Genomic DNA, 23352 nt, shown 5'->3' on the forward strand with positions numbered 1-23352 from the left:
CAGGCTAAGTGGCTGCGCCTTTAAGGGGCGGGGTTGGGCCCAGTGTGGCGGAAGCGGATTGGCCGGGAGGAGTCCCGGAAGTGGTTCTCGGAGAAGCCCACGTGGATGAGTCGGACCCACATGGCGGTGCTCTTGAGGACGCTGCTGCGGCCAGGGAGGCCCCCGGGAGTGTTGGGGCGCTCCCTGGGACGGCGTGAGGCCAGCCTGGGCCCCGGTTCTGGAGCTGCGGTGCGAGTGCGGTTCGCCCCCAGCCCCACAGGTAATCTTAGGGGATGTGACGCTGCAGGCCGAAGCCATCGTCCGGGGCCCGCCCCCAGAACGCTTTCCAGCGAACCCCTTCCGGTGGAGTTAGAATGCGAGGGCCGCAAGACCCCATTTTGCAGGGCCAGGAACAGGTCCAGGAGCGGAAATTGTTCGCGTTGCAGGAATTTCGTTGTGTTTATTGAATTGCCCCATCTCTTTCGGTCTCTTTACGTATTCAGTAAATGTGTACCAAGGGCAAACTGCGAGGTTCTGTTCCGCTGCGATACATAGAAAGTAGGGCCCCTGCTCTGGTGCCCGCGACAGACGTGTACAAAAATACTGTAATTTTAGGCAGTCACGTGTGCCATGTGGGAAATGAAGCAGGAGAGGTGACGGGTTAGTTTAGGACAGGTAGGATGCTCAAGAACATTTTGTTGAGGTGACATTAGAGCTGATAACCAAATGAAAGGAATGTAGCATGTAGGAGGAACCTTCTGAGCAGAAGAAATTGCAGGTACACGGGCCCTGCGGTTAGTGTTGGAGCTAAGCAAGCCAAAGGGAGTTAGGGGCCATTGTACAGCCTAGTGGAGAAATTGTCAGGGCCTCCCCACTACTTCCCAGAACTGAGCTTTCTTTTTTTTTTTTTAGCCCCTGCTGAGTTAGAGCCCTGTTTCTTGATTAACCAACCAGTTCCCAAAACTCTTTTCTCGAGGGGCTGCTTCTGCCTTCTCCACAATGAACGCGCCTCTCCTGAAAGCCAGGGTCAGTATACAAGGCTGCCTTTGTGGCAAGATCCCATCTGCACAGAGCGACGGGATTATGGACCCATACTTTTATAAAATCCATATAAGTGGATTACTAGAAAAATGAAAACCTAAAAAGCATACAAAATATAAGCCTACTTTATCTTTAATTAAACAAAATTGTTCTAAGTGCTGCTCTCAGCATTTTGCTCTCAATTTCTGTGCTTCCTTGCAACAGTGTGAAGACCAGCACTGGTTTGGGTGCCAAAGCCTGAGATTGGGTACAAATTTTTGGCTTTGCCACTTCTTCCGAGCTGTGTGACTTAGAGAAATTACTCAGAGGCTCTGAGTTTTATCTGTCAAACAGTACCCCACTCATGGGTTTGAAATAATGTTGCTCAGGCATTTAACAAGGTCTGGTACTTATAGAAAGCACTTAATAAAGTAGCCTCTATTTTAATTTGTTATTAGTGTTTTCTTTGTTGTGAAGGGTGTTCTTTGGTCAGCATTTAGGCCTCACTGCAACCCAATAAGGAAGGTTTCTATTTTGTGTTTTTAATTCCTCTCATAGATGAGGAAATGGAGCTCATACACATTAAGTCGAGTGCCCAAGGGGTGCCAGCTAATAAATGGTGAAGCAGAATTTGAATCCAGGTCTGTGTACCTATAAGAGGTTTCACTTTTAACTGCTAGACCTGTCTTCTATCTTGGGACCACTGGTTTTATGGTGGCCTTGCAATAATCAGCTGGAGGTCACACATGATCTGTTGACATGAGTCTGCCTGACCCTAAGGGAGCTGTGCTGTCTCCAGAACTTGGAGGAGCAGGTGAGCTCATTGTGCAGACAGGGCGGTGGGCTAAACCTAGGCAGGCAGGTTAAGAGGAAATAACAGCCCTGGGAAAATTGTTCATTTTAAGTTGTCAGTCAAGAAGGATGGAAAAGCAAAATCTTAAGAATTTAAACTCAGGTGAAGAGAAATATGGACTCAAACGTTAATTTTGGTTTGAGTGTAAAGCCAGCACTTAATGTAAAAATCTCAAGTAGACAAAATTCAAAATGTATAATGAGGATAGTCATGACAGTGCATAGAGGGTGTATATAAAATATTATTTTATGGTATTTTAAATGGGGTATTTTTCCCCAAGCAAATCATTGAATTTGCATAAATTAAATGCACGTGTGGCTTCAGTGACTCAGCCTCTGCCTCTCCTCCTTTGGGTGAAACTTGACCTTGAGGCAGATCTCACAGTAGAGTGGTGGATATTTGGAGGGAGTTGGAACCTTTTTACAAAATGTTCCCTGGGTCAACAGTTACCTACCTGCTGGGACAGGTATGCCAAACCTGGGTGGTCTGCCTGTTCCAGAAAGAGGGGCTAAATGAGTCGTCACCCCGTCCTCCCTGCGGTCTGACTGTCTAGGTGCTAGCTGGAGAGGTGGGACGGAGGTAGTGGTTTCTTGGTCTTTGATGTTCTTTGAGACATTCTGTTACAAACACCTTGCTTGCCCCTCAACTGAGGCTCACCAGCACATTCCCTGACTTGTCTGACTGTCCTTTTCTGCCAGGCTTCTTGCACCTGGGTGGCCTCCGCACTGCCTTGTACAACTACCTCTTTGCCAAGAAGCACGGAGGGAGCTTCATTCTGCGGCTGGAGGACACGGACCAGACCCGCCAGGTGCCTGGGGCAGCAGACAATATCGAGGACATGCTGGAGTGGGCAGGTGAGGCTGCCTGGGAAAGGACCTGCAGCCTTCCCACAGTGCCCAGGAGAGAGAATGAGGGATTCCTGGAGAGATGGGGGCGTTCGTGCTGCCTGGGGTGGCAAGTGCCATCTGAAAAGACTTAAGCTCCCCGAGGAAAAGCCCCAGGCTGTTTGATCCTGTTCTTATCCCAGGATCTCAAGTCCTCCTGGGAGCAGGCAGGCATAGGCCCAGTGTAGGGTGGGCCTGGGGAGCTGGGCCTGTGGTGAGCGGAAGTTCAGCCCTGCTCTCCCCAGTGGGGATGCCGGCCCAGCTGGTCAAATCTTCTGCCTTCCGAGAGGAGACACAACCCCAGGGTTCTGTTGTTTTTCAGTGAATATTTCCCACTGTGAAATCTGAGCTCAGGTTTTTGAGGGCTTTGAACCACATTATATGAGTGAAAGAATGAAAGAAAATGTTATCAGCCTCTGAAGTGGATTTTCTTATGGGAAGTTTGATCCTGAGCACAGCCAAGTTCAAGGAGGACAAGGAGGCATGTGATGGTGTTCCTGGGTCAACAGTTGCCTACCTGCTGGGACAGGTATGACTAGCTAAGCTCCCCAAGAAAAAAATACCAAGACTGTTTTGAGATGTGTATTTTAATCTCAGCATTCCTAAAGGGCAGAAGCCAATTTCATTTCTGTCTTTTGTCGTAGAGGGCTGTACCAGATACTAGGTCGAGATTAGCTGAATAATTCAACAAGGTCACTTACTGTGACCCAGGAAGTGTTCCACCAGTGAGCAGAGACCCTGTGCTCAGTAGTAGAGGAGACAGGCAAACAGATTAATTCATCCCTGTGATACTGAGTGGTGATGAGTGCTATGAAGAAAGGGCAGCAGGTTAGGGAAGCCGTGGGGAGGGGTGCTCATTGAGACGTGGTGGTCTTCGCTGTGGAGGTGACGCTAGAGCAGAGACTTGCACAGAGTGAGGGCCAGCCCCAAGGTTACCCAGGGGAAGAGTGTTCAAAGCAGAGCGAATTGCAGATGCGAAGGCCCCACAGAAGCTAAGTCCCCTAGAGGGGCAGCCAAAGGCCACAGCGGCCCAAGCACAGTGAGCAGGCAGAGCAGTGGGGTGTGCGGGCCATGGAGAGAACGCTGGCCGCATGTGGGCTCTGCACGGGCACGCGGGGTGCTGACGAACGAGGACATGGAGCTCTGAAAGGCGACTCGCCCCGGTCTCAGTGCTGGCCAGTGTGTCCAACCCGGGCGTCTCCTCCCGAATTTGTGTGAGCACCGGGTGTGCGGGATTACCCCGAGTTCATCTGAAAGCTTTTTGAGGGCAGAATGGCTATCATTCAACTCGTCAGTGTCCCTTCTGCCCTCTCCTGGAAGCGTTCACAGTTGAGCATGTCCTCTGTGACCTGGAGCCAGACCTTGGGCTGGGGTTTGGCTGATAATAGATCACGTTTCCTCCAAGGTTTATAGTGCAGCTGCTAGAGGGCTGTGTGCTTTGTGAGCACTGATGCTTTTTAAAAAGTATTTTTTATTGATTTTTAGAAAGAGGGAGAGAGAGAAACATTGACACTGCTGCCTTCTGCACACATCCACAGCCCAAGTGCCCTGACTGGGAATCGAACTAGCAACCTTTCAGTGCATGGAGTGTCCAGACATCAGCCATACCGCCCAGGGCCCACTGGTGCTTTTAGTTCTCAGTCACTCTGCACAGTAAGCTGTCAGCTGCACTTTTCAGAAAAGGGAATGCGAAGAGGCAGTGCAGGGAGTGGAAAGAGCTTGTATTCTAGGCCAGCTTACCTGGGTTTGAATCCATTTGTGCCCCTTATTCTTGGCCAAGTAACCTAACAGAGTCCCTCTGTGCCTCAGTGTCCTCGTTAATGAATGGGGGTAATAATGACATCTGCCTGGTATGGTGGTTCTGAGGCTTAGTGAAGATCAAAGAATAGAAAGACGGCTGGCAGGTTCTAGCACTCTGGTGATCCTTGTCACAGACAAAGCCCAGAGTCCAGTGTGATGGCCGTGCTCTTCCTCCTGAGTCAGCTGGCCCAGGCCTGGGCCAGTTTCCCCTCCCCAGGGAAAAGGGGATGGGAGAGGAAGTGCAGTTGGGAGTGTGGACGTGGAGCCAGCACGCCTCCACCTGACTCCTCACCCACCAGGCTGCGTGGCGTGGAGCATGGAACCTCTGTGCTCGAATTTCCACCTGCGAAAGGGAAATCGTGGTAGTGCTGAACTCGCACGTTGTTGGACTAAAAGTTCTACTCTGTTTGCCAGGCCCTAGAGCAGTGCCTGAGAGCCAGTGTCGCATGCATCTTATTAATTGGTGATCACTCCCTTTCCGTGCTCCAGGCATCCCCCCTGATGAGAGCCCACATCGGGGAGGCCCCAGGGGGCCCTACCTGCAGTCCCAGCGGCTGGAGCTGTACGCCCAGGCCGCGGAAGCTCTGCTGAAGACTGGGGCTGCTTACCCCTGCTTCTGCTCTTCGCAGCGGCTGGAGCTGCTGAAGAAGGAGGCCCTGCGGAGCCACCAGACGCCCCGGTGAGAGCCCAGCCTGTCGTGCTGCCACCCAGAGTCGGGTGTGTTTGTTAGCTATTGCTGCAGAACAAGCTACCCCAGACTTTTACGGTCTCACAGTTTCTATGGGTCAGGACGCTGGCACTGCTCACCTGGACCTTTAGCTCAGGGTTGCCCCCAAGGCTCAGCTCGCAGACCGCCGGGCGTCCTGGCTGTTGCCGCGTGGGCCTCTCCATAGGGCAGCTCACAGCTTAGCAGCGGGCTTTCCTCGGAGAGACCAGGGAGAAGCAAGAGGGCGAGGCAGACGCCAGAGTCTTTCGAGGAAGTGACAGCTCATCGCCTTGGCTGTACCCTGTGCATTAGGCGGAAGTCACCAGGTCCAGCCCATGCTCACAGGAAGGAGACGGCGCAAGGACAGAGACCAGCAGGTGGGGCTCAAAGGGGCCCGGTCTGAGCTGCCAACCGCTTTCGGTCCTAGGGAGTAACACATCAAGTAGTTTTAGTTACTTGTTATTTTGACAAAGTAGGATTTTCTCATGTTCAGGAAAATACACACACAAAGCTGACTCTACCTACTCAGTCCTCTCCAGAGACAGCAGGAGGTAGAATTTGCTCGTGTCTCCTGCAGAGACATTCAGTACATACACTGACACATGCCTGTTACTTCTCTTTCCCCCTCAAATGGTAGCACACAGTGAGGACTGTGCAACTTCTTGTCTCAAGGGTCAGTCTGTATCTGTCCACAGGTTTTTTTGTTTTGTAAATTTTTGTTTTGTTTTTTTAGTTCACAGGTTTTTTTGTTTATTTGTTTTTTAATATATTTTATTGATTTTTTTATATATAGAGAGAGAAGGACAGAGAGTCAGAAACATTGATGAGAGAGAAACATTGATCAGCTGCCTCCTGCACACCTCCCACTGGAGATGTGCCCTCAACCAAGGCACATGCCCTCACCGGAACCGGAATCGAACCTGGGACCCTTCAGTCCGAAGGCCAATGCCCTACCACTGAGCCAAACCAGTCAGGGCCAGTTTTTTTTTTATGCTTACATGGTATTCCATTGTATGGATATACCATAATTTACTTAATCAATTCCTTAATAATGAACCTTTATGTCATTTCTAGTATTTGTTATAAAAAAAAAAGAGAGCTATGCCCTAGCCAAGTTGGTTGCATACACCAAAAGGTTGTCTGTTCAATTCCTGATCGGGATACATACCTAGGTTGTGGGTTCAATTCCAGTCTGGACACATGTGGAAGGCAATCAATCAATGTTTCTCCCTTACATTGATGTTTTTTTTTCTCTCTTCCTCTCTCTCTATTTCTCTCTCTGAAAATCAATAAGAATATATCCTTGGGTGAGGATTAAGAAAAAGAGAGCTGTGCCTGGCCAGTGTGGTTCAATGGTTGATCATCAACCTGGGAACCAGGAGGTCACCGCAAGATTCCCAGTCAGGGCATATGCCTGGGTTGTGGGCTCAATCCCCAGTGTGGGGCATGCAGGAGGCAGCTGATCAATGATTCTCGCTCATCATTGATGTTTCTCTTTCTCCCTCTCCTCTCTGAAATCAATAAAAATATGTGTGCGTGTTTTTGAAGAGGAAGCTGTGATAGATGATGTGACAGGCATCATTTGCACACATGCGCTGTGTTGTTAGAGACCTTCCAGGAAGTGCTGCCTGGTGGCCCTGCACTAGCTGCACTCCATCAGCGGTGGCTTCATGACTTAGTCCAGTTTCAGCGGGCTGTTTGCACAAGGGCTCGGATGTTTGGATAAGTTCACGACATCCCTTGCAGCACTGCTTCTTCATTGTAAACACTGAACTTATCCACTGACAGAAGGGGGCTTTCTTTTACCAAGATCCATGTGGTCTTCAGAGATATAGATCATCAGTGTTGTTAGCAGCTATGCTGCTCTACCTCCCAACAGGTATGACAATCGGTGCCGGAACCTGAGCCAGAAGCAGGTAGCTGAGAAGTTGGCCAAGGACCCCCGGCCTGCTATCCGCTTTCGCCTGCAGGAGGAGGCGCCAGCCTTCGAGGACTTGGTGTATGGCTGGAGTCGGCATGAAGTAGCCAGTGTGGAGGGGGACCCGGTCATCCTGAAGAGCGATGGCTTCCCCACGTACCACCTGGCCTGCGTGGTGGATGACCACCACATGGGCATCAGCCATGTGCTGCGTGGCTCGGAGTGGCTGGTCTCCACTCCCAAGCACCTGCTGCTCTACCAGGCCCTGGGCTGGCCGCCACCTCACTTTGCCCACCTGCCCCTGCTCCTCAACAGGGACGGCAGTAAGCTGTCCAAGAGGCAAGGGGACATTTTCCTGGAGAGTTTTGCTGCTGCCGGCTTCCTGCCAGATGCCTTGCTCGACATCATCACTAACTGCGGCTCTGGGTTCGCAGGTATCCACTCACCCGAGAGCTCCTGGGGGGCCACAGCAGTGACGCGCCAGGGCTTGGGTGCAGGACCATAGTTCATTCAAAGCTAAGCCTTTGTCCTTGCCTCAGACTTAGAGCCCAAATCTTAAAGAAGCACCAAATAGGATAGGATGACCTCTTTGTGGGGGAGATTTCTGAAAATAAGGCAATAGTCTGCTTATTGTTTATTTTGCCCTAGTTTAATCCTTAAAATATCTTTAGGAGGTATGATCTGCACTGTTTATAAGAGGATTGGGAGGTTAGGGAATTTGCCAGTGTCCCAGCTAATAGGGGACGAGACAGATTATTTTCGGCTGAAGCCCCCACAATGCCCAGTGGGACAGCTGTGCTCCGGAGAAGCAGCCCCGCACAGCCGCTCTCAACTCTGGCTGCTCTTGGACTTGCCCGGAAGCTCAGAGCACTGGAGCTGGACCCCACCCGGACCAGCGGGGTCAGGGTCTCAGGATGGCCAGACAGTGGGTGCCGTCCCTGCAGCTCATGTCTCTGAGGGCAGTGAGTGTGGTTAAACCATTTTTTTCACACCATTTTTTCCCTTAATGACAAGCCTTTCTGCAAGTGAAAGTTCATTTTGACCTTTGATGTAAAAATAGCTAGAGATTGAATCCCTTCGGTGAAAATGGGATAGGGATAGGGAGCCCAGTGCTCACTCAGCCTCCCTTGGAGTTGAATGTCGAGGAGGGAGTTGAGTGCTGGGCTTCCCTCACTTGCAGAGAACCAGATGGGCAGGACCTTGCCAGAGCTGGTAGCCCAGTTTGACCTGACCCGGATCACCTGCCACTCAGCCCTGCTAGACCTGGAGAAGCTCCCAGAATTCAACAGGTGAGTGGGGAACTAGAGAGCCCTGGTGGAAAAGGGCTTTCTTGCTGATGATGGGTCCTCACAGAGGGTCCTGTGGGCTCCAGAGTCACATACACCTGATTCTGACTATGAGCTCGTGTTTAGTGCTGTGGGACCAGTCACCTCACCTCTTCAGGCCTCTGTTTCCTCTTCTCTATAACAGAGCTATTAAAGAGTTCCCACCCTGTGCAATTGTTTTAAGAGTTGAATTGTTGGGGGGGGGGGGAGAAGGCACTCGAGGGGAGCAATGGGAGGATAAGGACATATTTGTAATTCCTTAATAGAGGTGGGGAGAGGGAAGGAAAAAAAGAGTTGAGTTAAATTCAACATTGCATCAAAGTATCTGCGCAGCCCCCAGCACGTAGAAAGTGCTTGACCAATGGTAGGTATTCTTTTATCGTTACCACTAGAGGCCCGGTGCATGAAATTTGTGCACAGGGGCAGGGAGGGGGTTGTCCCTCAACACAGCCTGCACCCTCTCCAATCTGGGACCCCTTGAGGGATGTCCAACTGCCTGTTTAGGCCTGATCCCACCGGGATCCAGGACTGCTGGCTCCCAACTGCTTGCCTGCCTACCTTCCTGATTGCCCCTAACCGCTTCTGCCTGCCAGCCTGATCACCCCCTAATCACTCCCATGCCAGCCTAATTGATGTCTAACTGCTCCCCTGCCAGCCTGTTTGCCCCCAACTTCCCTCCCCTGCTGGCCTGGTCACCCCTAACTGCCCTCCCCTGCAGGGTTGATCGTCTTCAACTGTCCTCCCTTGCAGGCCTGGTCCCTCTCAACTACCCTCCCTTGCAGGCCTGGTCCCTCCCAACTGTCCTCCCTTGCTGGCCATCTTGTGTCCACATAAGGGCAGGATCTTTGACCACAAAGGGGCAGCCATATTGTGTGTTGGAGTGGTGGTCAATCTGCATATTACTCTTTTATTGGATATGATAGAGGCCTGGTGCACAGGTGGGGGGCGAGCTGGTTTGCCCTGAAGGGTGTCCCGGATCAGGGTGGGGGTTCCCTTGGGGCGTGGGGCGGCCTGGGCGAAGGGCCTATGGTGGTTTGCAGGCTGGCCATGCCCCCCTGCGACCCAAGTGGAGGCCTGGTATCTGGGACATATTTACTTTCTACAATTGAAACTTTGTAGCCTGGAGCAGAACCAAGCCTCCTGCTCAGGGGTGGCAGCCATTTCTGTTGGAATTTGTTTACCTTCTATAATTAAACTTTGTAGCCTTGAGTGGAGGCTTAGGCCGGCAAGGACAGGTGGAAAGCTTGGCTTCCTCCGTTGCCGAGGAAATGCCTCTTTCCTGCTCTCTGTGGCTGTAGCCATCTTGGTTGGATTAATTTGCATACTCACTCTGATTGGCTGGTGGGTGTGATTTGTGGAGCCCAGTGATAGTTAATTTGCATATTACTCTTTTATTAGGTAGGATTATTTCTGTGTACCCCTCATATGGGTTCTGTTGGCTGCCAAAGCCTTTATTTTAGAACATCTCCCCTCCCCCTGACCCCCCCGACCTCCTGGCCAACACTGAGGAGCACTGTGTCTCATGTCACCCGCCAACACTGAGGAGCACTGTTTCATGTCACCCAACAACACTGAGGAGCACTGTCTCATGTCACCCGCCAACACTGAGGAGCACTGTCTCATGTCACCCGCCAACACTGAGGAGCACTGTCTCATGTCACCCGCCAACACTGAGGAGCACTGTCTCATGTCACCCGCCAACACTGAGGAGCACTGTCTCATGTCACCCAACAACACTGAGGAGCACTGTCTCTCATGTCACCCAACAACACTGAGGACCACTGTCTCATATCACCCACCAACACCGAGGAGCACTGTCTCTCATGTCACCCACCAATACTGAGGAGCACTGTCTCATGTCACCCGCCAACACCGAGCAGCACTGTCTCTCTTGTCACCCGCCAACACCGAGGAGCACTGTCTCTCATGTCACCCAACAACACTGAGGAGCACTGTCTCTCATGCCACCTGCTAACACTGAGGAGCACTGTCTCATGTCACCCACCAACACTGTGTCAAGGGTGCTACACTAAAAAATCTTCAGATACAGTTACCCTTCCCATCACTGCTGACGTCCCAGTCTAAGGGCCTGGGTGGCACACAGCAGGAAGATTGCAGCGAATCCTTGCCACCTTCCCTGGAGCACTGAGGCATTGGCTCTCCTTGGGCCCTCATTGTGTGAGTGCCCAAGACTGCAAACCAGAAATCTCTGTTAACTGGGCAGCCTCTACTCTGCTCAAGCCAACTGAAGCAGGGGGCACAGGGATGTCGGAAATCTTTTCTTCTATTGAATGATCGATTTTTTTCTTTTTAGAGGGGGAGAGAGAGAAACGTCAATTTGTTTTCCCACTTATTTATGCATTCTTTGGTTGATTCTTTTATGTGCCTGACCAGAGATTGAACCTGAAACCTTGGCTGGCATATTGGGATGAAGCTATAACCAACTGAACTACCCAGCCAAGGCAAGAAATATCTTCTTTTTTTTTTTTTTTAATATATTTTATTGATTTTTTTACAGAGAGGAAAAAGGAGGGACAGAGAGTTAGAAACATCAGTGAGAGAGAATCATCGATCAGCTGCCTCTTGCACACCCCCTACTGGGGATGTGCCCGCAACCAAGGTACATGCCCTTGACTGGAATCGAACCCAGGACCTTTCAGTCCACAGGCTGACACTATCCACTGAGCCAAACCGGTTTCATGTATGAGAAATATCTTATTTTTGTGTGATTTCTTTCTAGTTTTAAAATGTTAGATATTTACTAGAGGTCCGGCACACAAATTTGTGCATGGGTGTGGTATCTCGGCCTGGCTGGCAATCAGGACCAATCAGGTCCCATCTACCCAGTCCCAATCAAGCTGATCTGGCCAGCCAGCCAGGGGTAGGATATGCAGGAGATTGGCTGTGGAAGCGCACTGACCACCAGGGGGCAGCTCCAACATTGAACATCTGCTGCCTGGTGGTCAGTGAGCTTTATAGCTACTGGTCCTTGGTCACAGATTGTTGTTAATCCTCACCTGAGGATATTTTTCCTTTGTTTTTTGTTTTTGTTCTTGTTTTAGAATGGAGAGTGGGAGGGATGGGGAGAGACAGAAAGAGAGAGAGAAAGACACATTGATTGATTGCCTCCCAGGCGTGCCCTGACCAGGGCTGGAGATCATGCCTGCAACCAAGGTATGTGCCCTTGGCCAGAATCAAACCCAGGACCCTTCAGTCCGCAGGCCAAACTGGCCAGGGCATGTTAGCTACTATTTTAGAAGCAGCATGTCTCCGTGTTGTTTGGGCCCCCAAGCTACCTGTTTCAGACTCGGCCAGGTCCCTTGCCTGCTGTAAGTGTGGAGAACTCCTTTGGCTTTCCTCCAGGCTGCACCTTTGTCGGCTGGTGAGCGATGAGACCCAGAGGCGCCAGCTGGTGGGGAAGCTGCAGCTGCTCGTGGAGGAGGCATTTGGAAGCCAACTGCCAGACAGGGCTGTCCTGGACCCAGCCAATGTGGAGAGGATCCTCCTGCTGAGACAGGTGGGGCTGGGAGCTCCGGGAGACCGAGGGCGTGGAGGCTCTCCATCCCCCCTTCCAGCCTGTCAGCCCTGTCCCCAGCGCACTGAACGGCTGCCTCTTTCTCCAGGGTCACATTTGCCGCTTGCAGGATTTGGTCTCCCCGGCACACTCCTTCCTGTGGACTCGCCCTGCTGTGGGTCGAACGCAGCTGGATGCCATCTCAGAGCAGGTGGATGTGATTGCCAAGCGCGTGCTGAGGTGAGTTCCCGCAGGCCAAGCTCAAGGTTCTGTACCCTCTTCCCCCTCCCCCGCTTGGTCCCCTTTACCCCAGGGCTGGGCGTTTGGGCTCGCAGCACAACCTGTGGCCAGTGAGAGGTTTGGGGGTGCTCACCAACACGCTGGTAGGAGGGGAGCCCAGAGGAGCCCAGGCTCTCCCGGAAGAGATGATGCATTCAGGTTCCGGGTTGGACCCACTGGGTTCCATTCTGCTCCACCTGTTACTCACCCAGGTAGCTCACCTGCCCAGATGGCCTCACTTTGGCCACGTTACTGCACCTGTGTGAGCATCGTTTCCTCAGCTGAAAGGTTGTTTACTGTAACAGTATCAGCACACTTCCGATGAGGAGAGCAGACAACAGCCATGGAGGAGGACTGGTCTGTGAAATTGTGTGGTCAGACAAGGGCTGATTTGAAGCTAATGTGTGGCCCAAAAATATATCACCACGGCCATTTCTCTGTCTTATTCTGCCCACACTCCTCCATGTTGGCTGCTCCGGTAGAGGGAGAACAGGTTTCTCTCCGCTACGAGTGTACTTCTCCTTACCTCACAGTCCAGGGCGGACAGCTTTCCTCCTTGTCTCCAGGGTCCTGCCATCCCTAGAGTTTGTTCTTGTCCCTGTGGTCCATGGTGGCTCATGGACCATCGAGAATTCAGCCAGAGGAGAAAGAAGGAAAAGAGGAGGCAGACAGGACATCTCTCCCCCTTAAGGACTTGACTTAAAAACTGTCCCGCTAGCTGGAACTCTTGTCTTAGGGCCATACCAGGCCTAAGGAAGCCTAGAAAATGTACTTTTTTTACTTGTCAGCCATGTGCCTAGCTAAAAATTTTGTTACCACATATAAAAGCGAAAAAAGTAACTTGTCTAAAATGATACAGCTAGCCCAGCCGGGGTACTCAGTGGTTAGAGAGTCGGTGTGCACACCAAGGGCCATGGGCTCGATTCTCAGGGAAGGGCAGGTACTTGGGTTGCAGGTTCTCTGGCCCTGATTGATTGTGTTCAGGAGACAGCTAGTCAATGAGTCTCTCTCACATCGATGTTTCTCTCTCTCTGTCTCTCTTCCTCTTCCCCCTCCCACTCTCTGAAAAAATCAATGAAAAAATATCTTCAAGTGAGTATTAACAACAACAAAAAAGAATACAAGCATGTGACAAGAAATATAAATGTATATCCCTGGCCAGGTAGCTCAATTGGTTGGATCATCTTCCCAGTGCCCCAAGGTTGAGGGTTCCATCCCTGGTCAGTGCACATGTAGGAATCAACCAATGAATACAGAAATAAGTGGAACAATTAAATCAATCAATCAATCTCTCTCACATCAATAAATTTAAAAAAAATTTTAGAAACATACAAATGGTACAAGAGGGTTTATAGCAAAACTAAGTCTTCCCTCCCTACTCTAGCCCCTGACAGAAAGGCAGCCACTCTTAGCAGTTTCCTTTGTGAATTGTCTATATTCAAGGATATGTATATACAACTTTAGTCCTATAATTTTTTAATTTTTTAATTTAATATTTTGGTTATTAATACATTCAAACCTCTTAAGCCTGGATTTAAAACCTAGAAATGATAAGAAGGTATATATTCAGGGAGTCCTATTTTTAATCCTTGTCCCCTATTAGCCCAGTTCCAAAACCCTCTGTATGTTATGACTGCTCTTAATTATGTCTGTAAATAATCCTTCTGCCGAATCGGTTTGGCTCAGTGGATAGAGCGTCGGCCTGTGGACTGAAAGGTCCCATGTTTGATTCCGGTCAAGGGCATTTACCTTGGTTGTGGGCACATCCCCAGTAGGGGGTATGCAAGAGGCAGCTGATAGATGATTCTCTCATTGATGTTTCTAACACTCTGTCCCTCTCTCTTCCTCTCTGTAAAAAATCAATAAAATATATTTAATAAATAAATAAATAAATAAATAAATAATCCTTCTTATCTTCCCCCCCCCTTTTTTTTACACAAAAGGTACAATACAAGAACACCATTCTGTGCCTTTTTTCCCTTTTATTTAATATATATTTTGATCTGCCCAGTACTTGGAGGGCATCCCCATTCTTTCCTGCAGCTACACCTACCCCATTCCTATACCACTTTGCCACAATGTATTTAACACCCTCCTCCTGGTGGACATTTGATTGCTTCCAGATTTTGCTGTTAAAACAATTCACACTGAGTAATCTTACCTAGACACCATTAACATGTTTGTAAGGATAACGCCAAGATAAGTTCCCAAAAGAGCTATTATCAGTAATAATGCTTTCTGTATTTGGGGCATTCTACTCTAGGGGCTGTTGGTGGTTATTCACTGGCAGTAATGTCATAACTGCCCATCCTGCCTCAGGCACCGTTTTTAGAGGCGCTCTGGTGCTCCCCTTGAGGCAGGAAAGCTGATACACAAATGATCAGAAGCTGCCGGATCTCTCAAAGTCCTCCTGTGCTCACGCCCAGCTGCACGCCAGCTCTCCCGTGTCCTGAGAGCCGTGCGGGCTGCCCAGGACCTGTCCCTCTCACCTGCTCCTGGGCAGGTTGCTCCCTGCAATGACATTGAGGAGGGTGTCTATTTTCCCCACATTTTATATTTTCAATATTTTGTCTCCATTTTGTAAATAACAACCATCACGTAACCCGGCTAATGCTGCAATAAGAATGATTACTCTGTCTCCAGTTGGAACTCAGTCGCTCAGGTTCTGGAGTTAGTAGGAGATCTGTCTGTGCTGAAAGGCTATTTGTTCAGGTCACTTATGAACCCGTACCCTGCGCCAGCAGCACTGCACACGGAGCAGCCCCTGGGGCAGAGCTGTCCGGACCCATGTGAGCAGGCGGTGTCGGAGTGGGCATCGTGGACCATGTGCCTCAGTCCCTGCTCAGTGCGGGACAGACTCCCCACCCTGCCTCCGCCTCTTGCTCTAACTCCAAAGCAGGGCTGGGGTGAGGTTTTTGCAAGGCCAGCTCTAACAATAGGGAATTCCTCTTGAACTCAAACACAGTTCTGGGAGCAGATCTCGGCTGGACTGCCGGGAGAGGGCAGTGATTGCCGGCCCCTGGAGCTCGGGTCCTTACATGCTTCCATCGAGGGCAGAGGACGGCTGTGGCAGGGCCCTCGTGGGGCTGCGGTCCCCTGATGGCTTCCTTTCTGCTCTTCTATGTTACATCCAACAGTCTCCCTGACCCCAGTCTTGAAGCTGTTTCAGATCATTTCCTAGAAGGCTCCATACTTCCAGCCTCCATCTAACCCAGTCCTGAGTTTCTTTAGATACTTTTGCAAAGCCTCAGAGCTCTTGGGTGTAATAATATTGGCTAATAACTAGCTTTTTATTGAAATACCGGAGGCCTGGTGCATGGATTCGTCTCATGCTCTAAGTGACGGTTCAACCAGTAGCTATGATGTGCACTGACCACCAGAGTCTCGCAATCTGGGACCCCTTGGGGGATGTTGGACTGCTGGCTTCAGCCCAATCCCTGCAGGCCCGGCCAAGGGACCCCACCGGTTCAGGAATCCATGGACCAGGCCTCTAGTATGCATATAAGATCTTTGGTTAATCTCTTCCTGCCCTTCCCCTGCCCCTCTGAGATCCATCAATTTGTTCCATGTTTCCATGCCTGTGCATTGAATGTCTGCCCCCTGGTGGTCAGTGTCTTTTACACTTTTATACATTACTAGAGGCCGCGGAATCGAACACGGGACCTTTCAGTCCTCAGGCTGACACTCTATCCATTGAGCCAAACCGGTTTTGGCACAAAATTCATGCATGGGTAGGGTGCCTAAGCCTGGCCAGTGATCAGGGCCAATCTGTGGGGTGACCGATGGGGTGATCTTGGGACGGGGGCGAAATAGTGATGGCACCCACCTTGGCCACTATGGTGCCACCTGCTCACTAGCCCCATCCTTTACCGTGGAGTTATTGGGGAACCCCCACTGGCACCCGCCTTGGCTGGCCTGGGGCCTGCGGGGTGGGGGGGAAGCTCCTGTGTTGAGTGTCTGCCCCTGGTGGTCAATGAGTGTCATGGTGACTGGTTGTTCCACCAGTCATTCCGCCGTTCAGTTGATTTGCATGTTAGGCTTTTATTATATAAGGTAGGTGAGACCTAATACTTTTGAGTACTTACTACTGTTCAAGCACTGTGCTTAGTGCTTTGCTTGTTTTAATGTAGGCACAGCATACATAGTTCTGTGAGGTGCAGACCCTCAGGTGGGAAAACGAGGCATAGAGATGACCTGCAGAGAGGCAGCAGCCGTTAGTTAATCCTCTGGGTTGGGTACCCTCTTCGTGTGCCTGTGTTATGCCCTCATGCTGGGATTCTCTGCTGTGCGGTACCCTGGTGGTTTTCTCTTCTCCAGCTTGGGTGGGTCGGATGTGGTAGGTCCTCCCTCCCCCCTCTCCCCAGGCTGGCCTGAACATTGACTGTGCCCTTTATATTGTCGCTGATTGATAGTCTTCCGAAGTTCTTCCTCCTGCTCTCTTGCATTGGCCCCTGCGGGCCCCTCATAGACTGGCCCACTTCTAGGCTTTTAGAAGGACCTGGTGCCAGCTTATCTCAGGACGTGCTGAATGCAGAACTGAAGAAGCTGTCCGAAGGCCTGCCCGGCACCAAGTACAGTCACGTGATGAAACTGCTCCGCGTGGCCCTCAGTGGACAGCCGGTGAGGTGGGCAGATGGGCTGGACTGTTCTGGGAAGCCCTCACTTACCAGTCAGCTAACATTCAGCAGCAGCACTGAGCTCATCTTTCATACAGCGACGAGCACTCCCCTCACCCACTCGCTCACCAGACAGCACCTGTTGAGTGTCTCCTGTGCAAGTGCTACGCTAGGTACAGAGGACACAGTAGTAAATCAAACACGCACACTCCCTTCCGCCATCCTTCGTGGGCTGGCCGTTGATTGGAGGTCACAGACATGTCAGTACAGGAAGAAGGGGCTCCGGGGATGCAGCCTCGGCCTCAGAAATGAAAGACAGTGCAGTGCACACCGCCCTGGGGTACAGGCAGCAGTGTGGGGTTGGCTGGGGTATGACTTCTGCAGACCAAGGCTGGGCATGGTCTCTGAGGCAGCCTGCGATCATGGGCGATGTTTTCTCTCTGTTCTCAGCAAGGACCGCCTGTGGCTGAGATGATGGTGTCCTTGGGACCAGAGGAAGTGCGGGAACGAATACAGAAGGTGCTTTCCAGCTGACCGGAGAGGTGCCGGGCGGCGGAGGTGGCCTAGGAACCTGTGCGTGTGGAGACTGCCTTCGGAGGGAGGAGGGGTCCTGGGGCCCCCGGAAACTTGTAGTAGGAACCAGAGTCTGCGCGCACAGTGTACACGTGGCTCCATGCAGCCCATCCTCGCCCGCTGGCTGGGAAGCCCAGCATCTTCTCACCTCCCTGCATCTACAGAGGACGTAGATGGTTCCGATGCCACAGAACATGGCAGAGGTTTCCAGCTGGTTCCTGCACTGTCCGGAGGGCTCCTGTGTAGGCCGCCTTAGCTGCATAACAAATGCCACAGAGCTGGGGGCTTGAGCAACGGAAGTCATTTCCTCACTGCCCAGGAGAGTGGAGGTCTACAAGGAAGGTGTTGGCGGGTTTCTTTTATCCTTGGCTTGCTGCTGTTCCTGTGTCACTGCCCTGAGGTGCCCTTGGTGCCTCTGGGTGTCCAAATGCCTTAGGACACCAGGCAGATGGGATTAGCACCCACCCTAATGGCCCAGCTGCACATACAGTTAACATTCGGAGGTCTCGGCCTTAGGCCTTAGGACTTTTGAGGGGACACAGTTCAGTGCATGTCAGCATGGCAGCAGCCCGGACTCAGTTCTCGGCCCAGCTTGGACTCAGAGTGGCAGGGCTGAGCTGAAAGTCATTTTCTCGGGGCTCATCACGGGACAAAGACTCATCTGTCAGGGTGGGCTGGGGAGGAGCACTTGTGGCTTACACTTTTTTTTGTCCTGGACTTGGGGCAGCCTGCCTCCCTTCCCTAAAGACTGTCTGCTGCTTTCCCAGTTCTTCAGACATAGTCCTTGAACTCAGGCCTTCGCCCTGCCTAATATGCATCTTTTTTTATTTTTTAATATATTTTTAAATTGATTTTTAAAGACAGGAAGGGAGAGGGATAGAGAGTTAGAAACATCGAAGGGAGAGAGACATCAATCAGCTGCCTTGCACACGCCTTACTGGGATGTGCCTGCAACCAAGGTACACGCCCCTGACCAGAATCGGGGCCTTTCAGTCTGCAGGCCGACGCTCTCCACTGAGCCAAACCGGTTCCAGCTAATCTGCATCATTTATTCATATCTACCTCCTCCTCATAACCATTATGGTCTGAAATGAGATGTTCTTGGGGTGAAGAGAAATAGCTAACGCAAAGGGAAGGCCGTGGCTGGGTACAGAGACCCACAGGGCTTCTCGGTGTCCCGGTGCCAGCCAGCCTCTGAGAGGCCCCAGTCATTGCTTCCTCTTGGTGTTCACCCGAATAGGGCTGAGTTGAGATGCATCATGGCTTCCTTCTTGTCCTCTTGGATCCCTTACTCTGCGGGGACCACTTCCCTGGAAGACAAGCAGCCCCGTGGAGAGGCTCATGAGGCAAGAACCGAGACCTTGCCGGCAGCCAGGTTCGTGCCCATCTCGGAAGTCAGTCTTCCAGCCCCAGCCCTGCCTTCAGGTGACCGCATTCTGACCGACTGTAGCCTTCATGCAAGAGCCTTAACCACAACCACGAAGCAAGGCTGCTCTCAAATGTCAGACACACAAATGACAGGGAATCGCGTTCATTGTCTGCAGCCACTAGGTTTTGCCCTGCTGGCTGGCTCAATTGGTCAGAGCACCATCCTGATGCACCAAGGTTGCAGGTTCAGTCTCTGCTCAGGACACGTGCAGGAAGCAACAGTGGGTGCACGGCTGGAGTAACACATTGGTGTTTTTCTCCCTCTCCCTCTGAAATAAGTCAATAATAAAGCTACTAGGTTTAAGGATAATTTGTTGCCCAGCAAGTGTTCGCTCTTCCCCTCTCCTGTCCACAGGAGAAGGGAAAGGGGATAAAGAATTTAGTGAGCCTGGCTGGTGTGGCTAAGCATCAACCTAAGAACCAGGAGGTCACAGCTCATTCCTGGTCAGGGCACATGCCTGGGCTGCGGGCTCCATTCTTGGTAGGGGTCGTGCAGGACGTAGCCAAACAATGATTCTCTCATCGATGTTTCTGTCTCTTCCTCTCCCTCTCTGAAATCAACAAAAATATGTTTTTAAAAAAACAATTTGTTGAGCTTCACAGCTCGTCGTCTTGAAAAGTAGATCATAAAGTTCTGTGCAAACATTGGACACCCGCTGTGCCTGACGAGGTTTCCTGGAGATTATGCCTATGGGGTCTCAGCTGTGGGAGAGGCACGGTGTCTGGGAAAGCCGGAGGCCCGGCTGGCTGTGAGGAGCAGGCGCCACGCCAGGCTGGCTGCAATGGGGACACGCGGACTGCAATGCTCTATGGTTTGTTTCCCTGTCTGCATTCCCGTCAGTTTGGGGTGAGGCGGCGAAGATACGGGTGCCAGGAGGAGAGCTGCTGTTCCTCCGCTGGGAGAGGTGTCCCTGGGGGATGCTGGGCACTGAAGGAAAAGCTGTTCCCGAGGGAAAGTGTTTTTCCAAAAGGGACACGGGGACAAAATAGTGATTTGTGCACTTGCCTGAGGTGCAGCCGTGTCAGGTTTCAGAATTCGCTGAAATGCTTTAGTCCACCATTTTATCCCGTCTTCACAATCATGAGAGTAATACAGTGTTTCCCAAACTTCTCTCATGATGAGAATCACCTGGTGGAGTTGTTAAAATACAGATTCCTGAATCCCAACTAAGAAGTGGTAAACTAGAATTTTGGGGAACATATAGGTAAAATTATATACTTAAGTTGTATACTAGAATTTTGGGGAACATATAGGTAAAATTGTATACTTAACCTATATGTTCCCAAAAATTCTAGATTAGCACTTCTTAGTTGGGATTCAGGAATCTGTGTTTTAACAACTCCACCAGGTGATTCTCATCATGAGAAGTTTGGGAAACACTGCTGTAATAGATAGGGAAACTGGGTCAGGAAAAGGTAATTAACTTCTGAGTGCACGTCTAAGGCACAGTGAGGATTTAAACTCCGGCTTACGACAACCCCCAGTCTGAGCTCAGCTCTTAACTACTGGGTGTTGTCAGCGTCTGCTTCTGGGACATGAAGGACAATTGGGAGAGACTTCCGCACGCCTGGCTCGTGGTCCTGGCGTGTGAGAGTGACAGGGAGTGATGAAAACACTGAGCTGATGGAGGGCTGCCGGTTTCCCAGTTGGCGTGAGTTGTGTAAAAGCAGCATATGCCTTTGGACGAGGGATTTGGTTCAGGACCAGTGGGATTTCACGTTTAAAATAACCTCCAAGCCCCTCCCCCCAACTAGAGAATAGTGAAAGAGCAGGGCCCACTGCCTAGACCAGTGTTTCCCAAACTTCTCTCATGATGAGAATCACCTGGTGGAGTTGTTAAAACACAGATTCCTGAATCCCAACTAAGAAGTGCTAAACTAGAATTTTTGAGAACATATAGGTAAAATTGCATACCTAACTTAGTGCTCTGTATATAACATCTGTCTTAGAGCACTAGTTAAGTATACAATTTTACCTATATGTTCCCAAGAATTCTAGTTTAGCACTTCTTAGTTGGGATTCAGGAATCTGTGTTTTAACAACTCCACCAGGTGATTCTCATCATGAGAGAAGTTTGGGAAACACTGGCCTAGACAGACACCTGGACTAAGTCCTGGCCAGGATGGGGTCATCCTGTTCACCAAAAGGTTGCTGCTGGTTTGATTCCAACTCAGGTCAATGCCTGGGTTGGGGGTTTGGTCCCCTGTTGGGGGCAAGCATGAGGCAGCTGATGTTCCGCTCTCACGTTGATGTTTTCCTTCCTTTCTAAAAATGAATCTTTTTAAAAATATATCTTAAAAAAAAAAGCCCAGTCCTATCATTTATTACTGTGACTTCTGTACCTCAGTTTCCTCACCTATAAAATGGGGATAACAGTGGTACCTGACTCAAAGAGGTGTAAGGATGGAAGTATGTGGAAGTAAAATTCTGAAAACTGTGCCTGGCACTAACAACTGTCTGTTGCCATCATTGTCATCACTGGTATTTTCATTCTTAGAAATGGTCATCTTGGTTGCAAGGCCTAGAAACACAATTCATTGGAAGATATAGGAGTCTCCTGGGTCCACAGCCAGGACTTCTAGCTGCACCTCACAGGAGGCTGGAATCTCTCGGATCCAAGGCACTCACTTCTGTCCCTCTGAGCCCGCAGCTTTCTAACGTCTCTGTGTTCGCTCCCCTCATCCTGTGAGCATCTCTCTCTCCCCCCCCCCTCTCTCCCTCCCTCCCCCCCCCCCCCTCTCCACTTCGCCAACAACTGCCCCAGCCCTAAAGCGAACTCTTCTCTTTTCTGCATTGCCAGTTAAATACTAGTATTCTATTTCCAAGTTCCCGGGAGAGGCTCTGATTGGCCTAGAGTGGGCCCGCTGTCTAATCCTGGTCCAATCACTGGCCAGTGGGACAGGCATGTAATAAGTTCAAGGCTGTGGGGACCTACTGTAATGAGTGGGACAGTGGTTCGTTCCCCCGAGAGTACAGTAAAACCTCAATATAAGAGATTAATTCAGGTGAGGGGGTGGGTGTTAAAGCCAAAAGGCTGTTCTATAATAAAGTAGGTTTTCCACATGTGTATGCTAAAAGATTCACAAAATATTAATAGTTTACCTGTTTTTATTTATGTAGACATGTTTGTGTATGTATGAAAAGTTTAATTTCACTTTGTACTACTGCTATACATAATTTTAAATTTATTCCGAATAGGTCTAAATATGTATTTTCACCAGACACCATGAGTAAACAAAGAGATGCGCATTGTATGAGGGAACATGGGCCAGCTTGTGTTAAAAATGCTACTGAGCCCTCACCGGTTTGACTCAGTGGATAGAGCATTGGCATGTGGACTGAAGGGTCCTGGGTTCCATTCTGGTCAAGGGCATGTACCTTGGTTGCTGGCACATCCCCAGTAGGAGGTGTGCAGGAGGCAACTGATCAATGTTTCTCTCTCATCAATGTTCCTAACTCTCTATTTCTCTCCCTCTCTATAAAAAAATCAATAAAATATATTTTTTAAAATGCTGCTGAAAGTCGCCGAAGCCGGTTTGGCTCAGTGGTAGAGCGTTGGTCTGCGGACTGAAAGGTCCCGGGTTCCATTCCGGTCAAGGGCATGTACCTTGGTTGCAGGCACATCCCCGGTAGGGGGTGTGCAAGAGGCAGCTGGTCGTCTCATCGATGTTTCTAGCTCTATCTCTCTCCCTTACTCTCTGTAAAAAATCAATAAAAAAATATATTTAAAAAAAAAATGCTGCTGAAAGTCATGCCAGGGGACAACAGAACCAATTACCACGTGTTATGCAGTATTGTCACATGCTAATCATTCACTGAACATTGTTTACAAGAGGTGACTCTTAGATTTAAATATACACTAATGAAAGAAACATGCAAATTAACCATCACTCTGTTATACCAAACCATGCCTACCAGCCAATCAGGAGCAAGTGTGCAAATTAACCCAACCAAGATGGTGGCCGGCCATGGAGCTGGAGCAAGCAGGAGGCTTGGATTGCCCCAGCAATGGAAGACAAGCTTCCCACCTGCCCTGGCTGGCCCTGTCCTCTGCTCGAGGCTACAAAGTTTCAATTATAGAAGATAAATAATTCCTAGATACTTGCTTCCAGCTGGCCCTGGCCTCCACTCAAGAAGGTGCTGGGGGAAAAAAAAAAAAAAAAAAAAGGAGGGGCTGAGATCTTGGGTGGCTGGGGGGGAAGGGTGATCAGGCCAGGATGGGACAGCAGGGGCCGTTGGGAGTAAGGCCAGCAGGGGGGCCATTTGGGGGTGAGCATGCCATCAGTGGGGGTCAGTTGGAAGTGATAAGGACAGCAGGAAGTGCAGTTGGGGATGAGCAGGCCAGTGGGGAGGAAAGATGGGGGTGAGCAGGCCAGCAGGGGTAGTTGGGGGCAAGCAGGCTGGCAGGCATTGTGGTTAGGGGCAACCAGGCAGGCAGGTGAGCAGCTGGAGCCAG

The 23352-nt window shown here is 50.5% G+C and overlaps 1 protein-coding gene across 2 annotated transcripts; it reads left to right on the forward strand.

Moving 5' to 3' along the window:
* The first annotated feature begins 12 nt into the window (after positions 1-12).
* EARS2 (glutamyl-tRNA synthetase 2, mitochondrial) lies at positions 13-22410 on the forward strand. 2 transcript variants are annotated; one of them, XM_084882739.1, is made up of 10 exons: positions 13-259; positions 2551-2706; positions 5026-5215; positions 7122-7594; positions 8341-8449; positions 11849-12002; positions 12109-12239; positions 16763-16898; positions 17345-20686; positions 20994-22410. In XM_084882739.1, exons 1-9 carry the CDS (start codon positions 106-108, stop codon positions 17426-17428), a joined length of 1587 nt encoding a protein of 528 aa, XP_084738865.1. In that variant the 5' UTR covers positions 13-105; the 3' UTR covers positions 17429-20686; positions 20994-22410. The 2 variants fall into 2 exon arrangements, with proteins under 2 accessions (XP_084738865.1, XP_084738866.1); XM_084882740.1 differs by lacking the exon at positions 13-259 and adding an exon at positions 1543-1813.
* Positions 22411-23352: the final 942 nt, after the last annotated feature.

The sequence above is a fragment of the Pipistrellus hanaki genome (assembly GCF_964339955.1).
Source record: "Pipistrellus hanaki genome assembly, chromosome: 4".
NCBI lineage: Eukaryota > Metazoa > Chordata > Mammalia > Chiroptera > Vespertilionidae > Pipistrellus > Pipistrellus hanaki.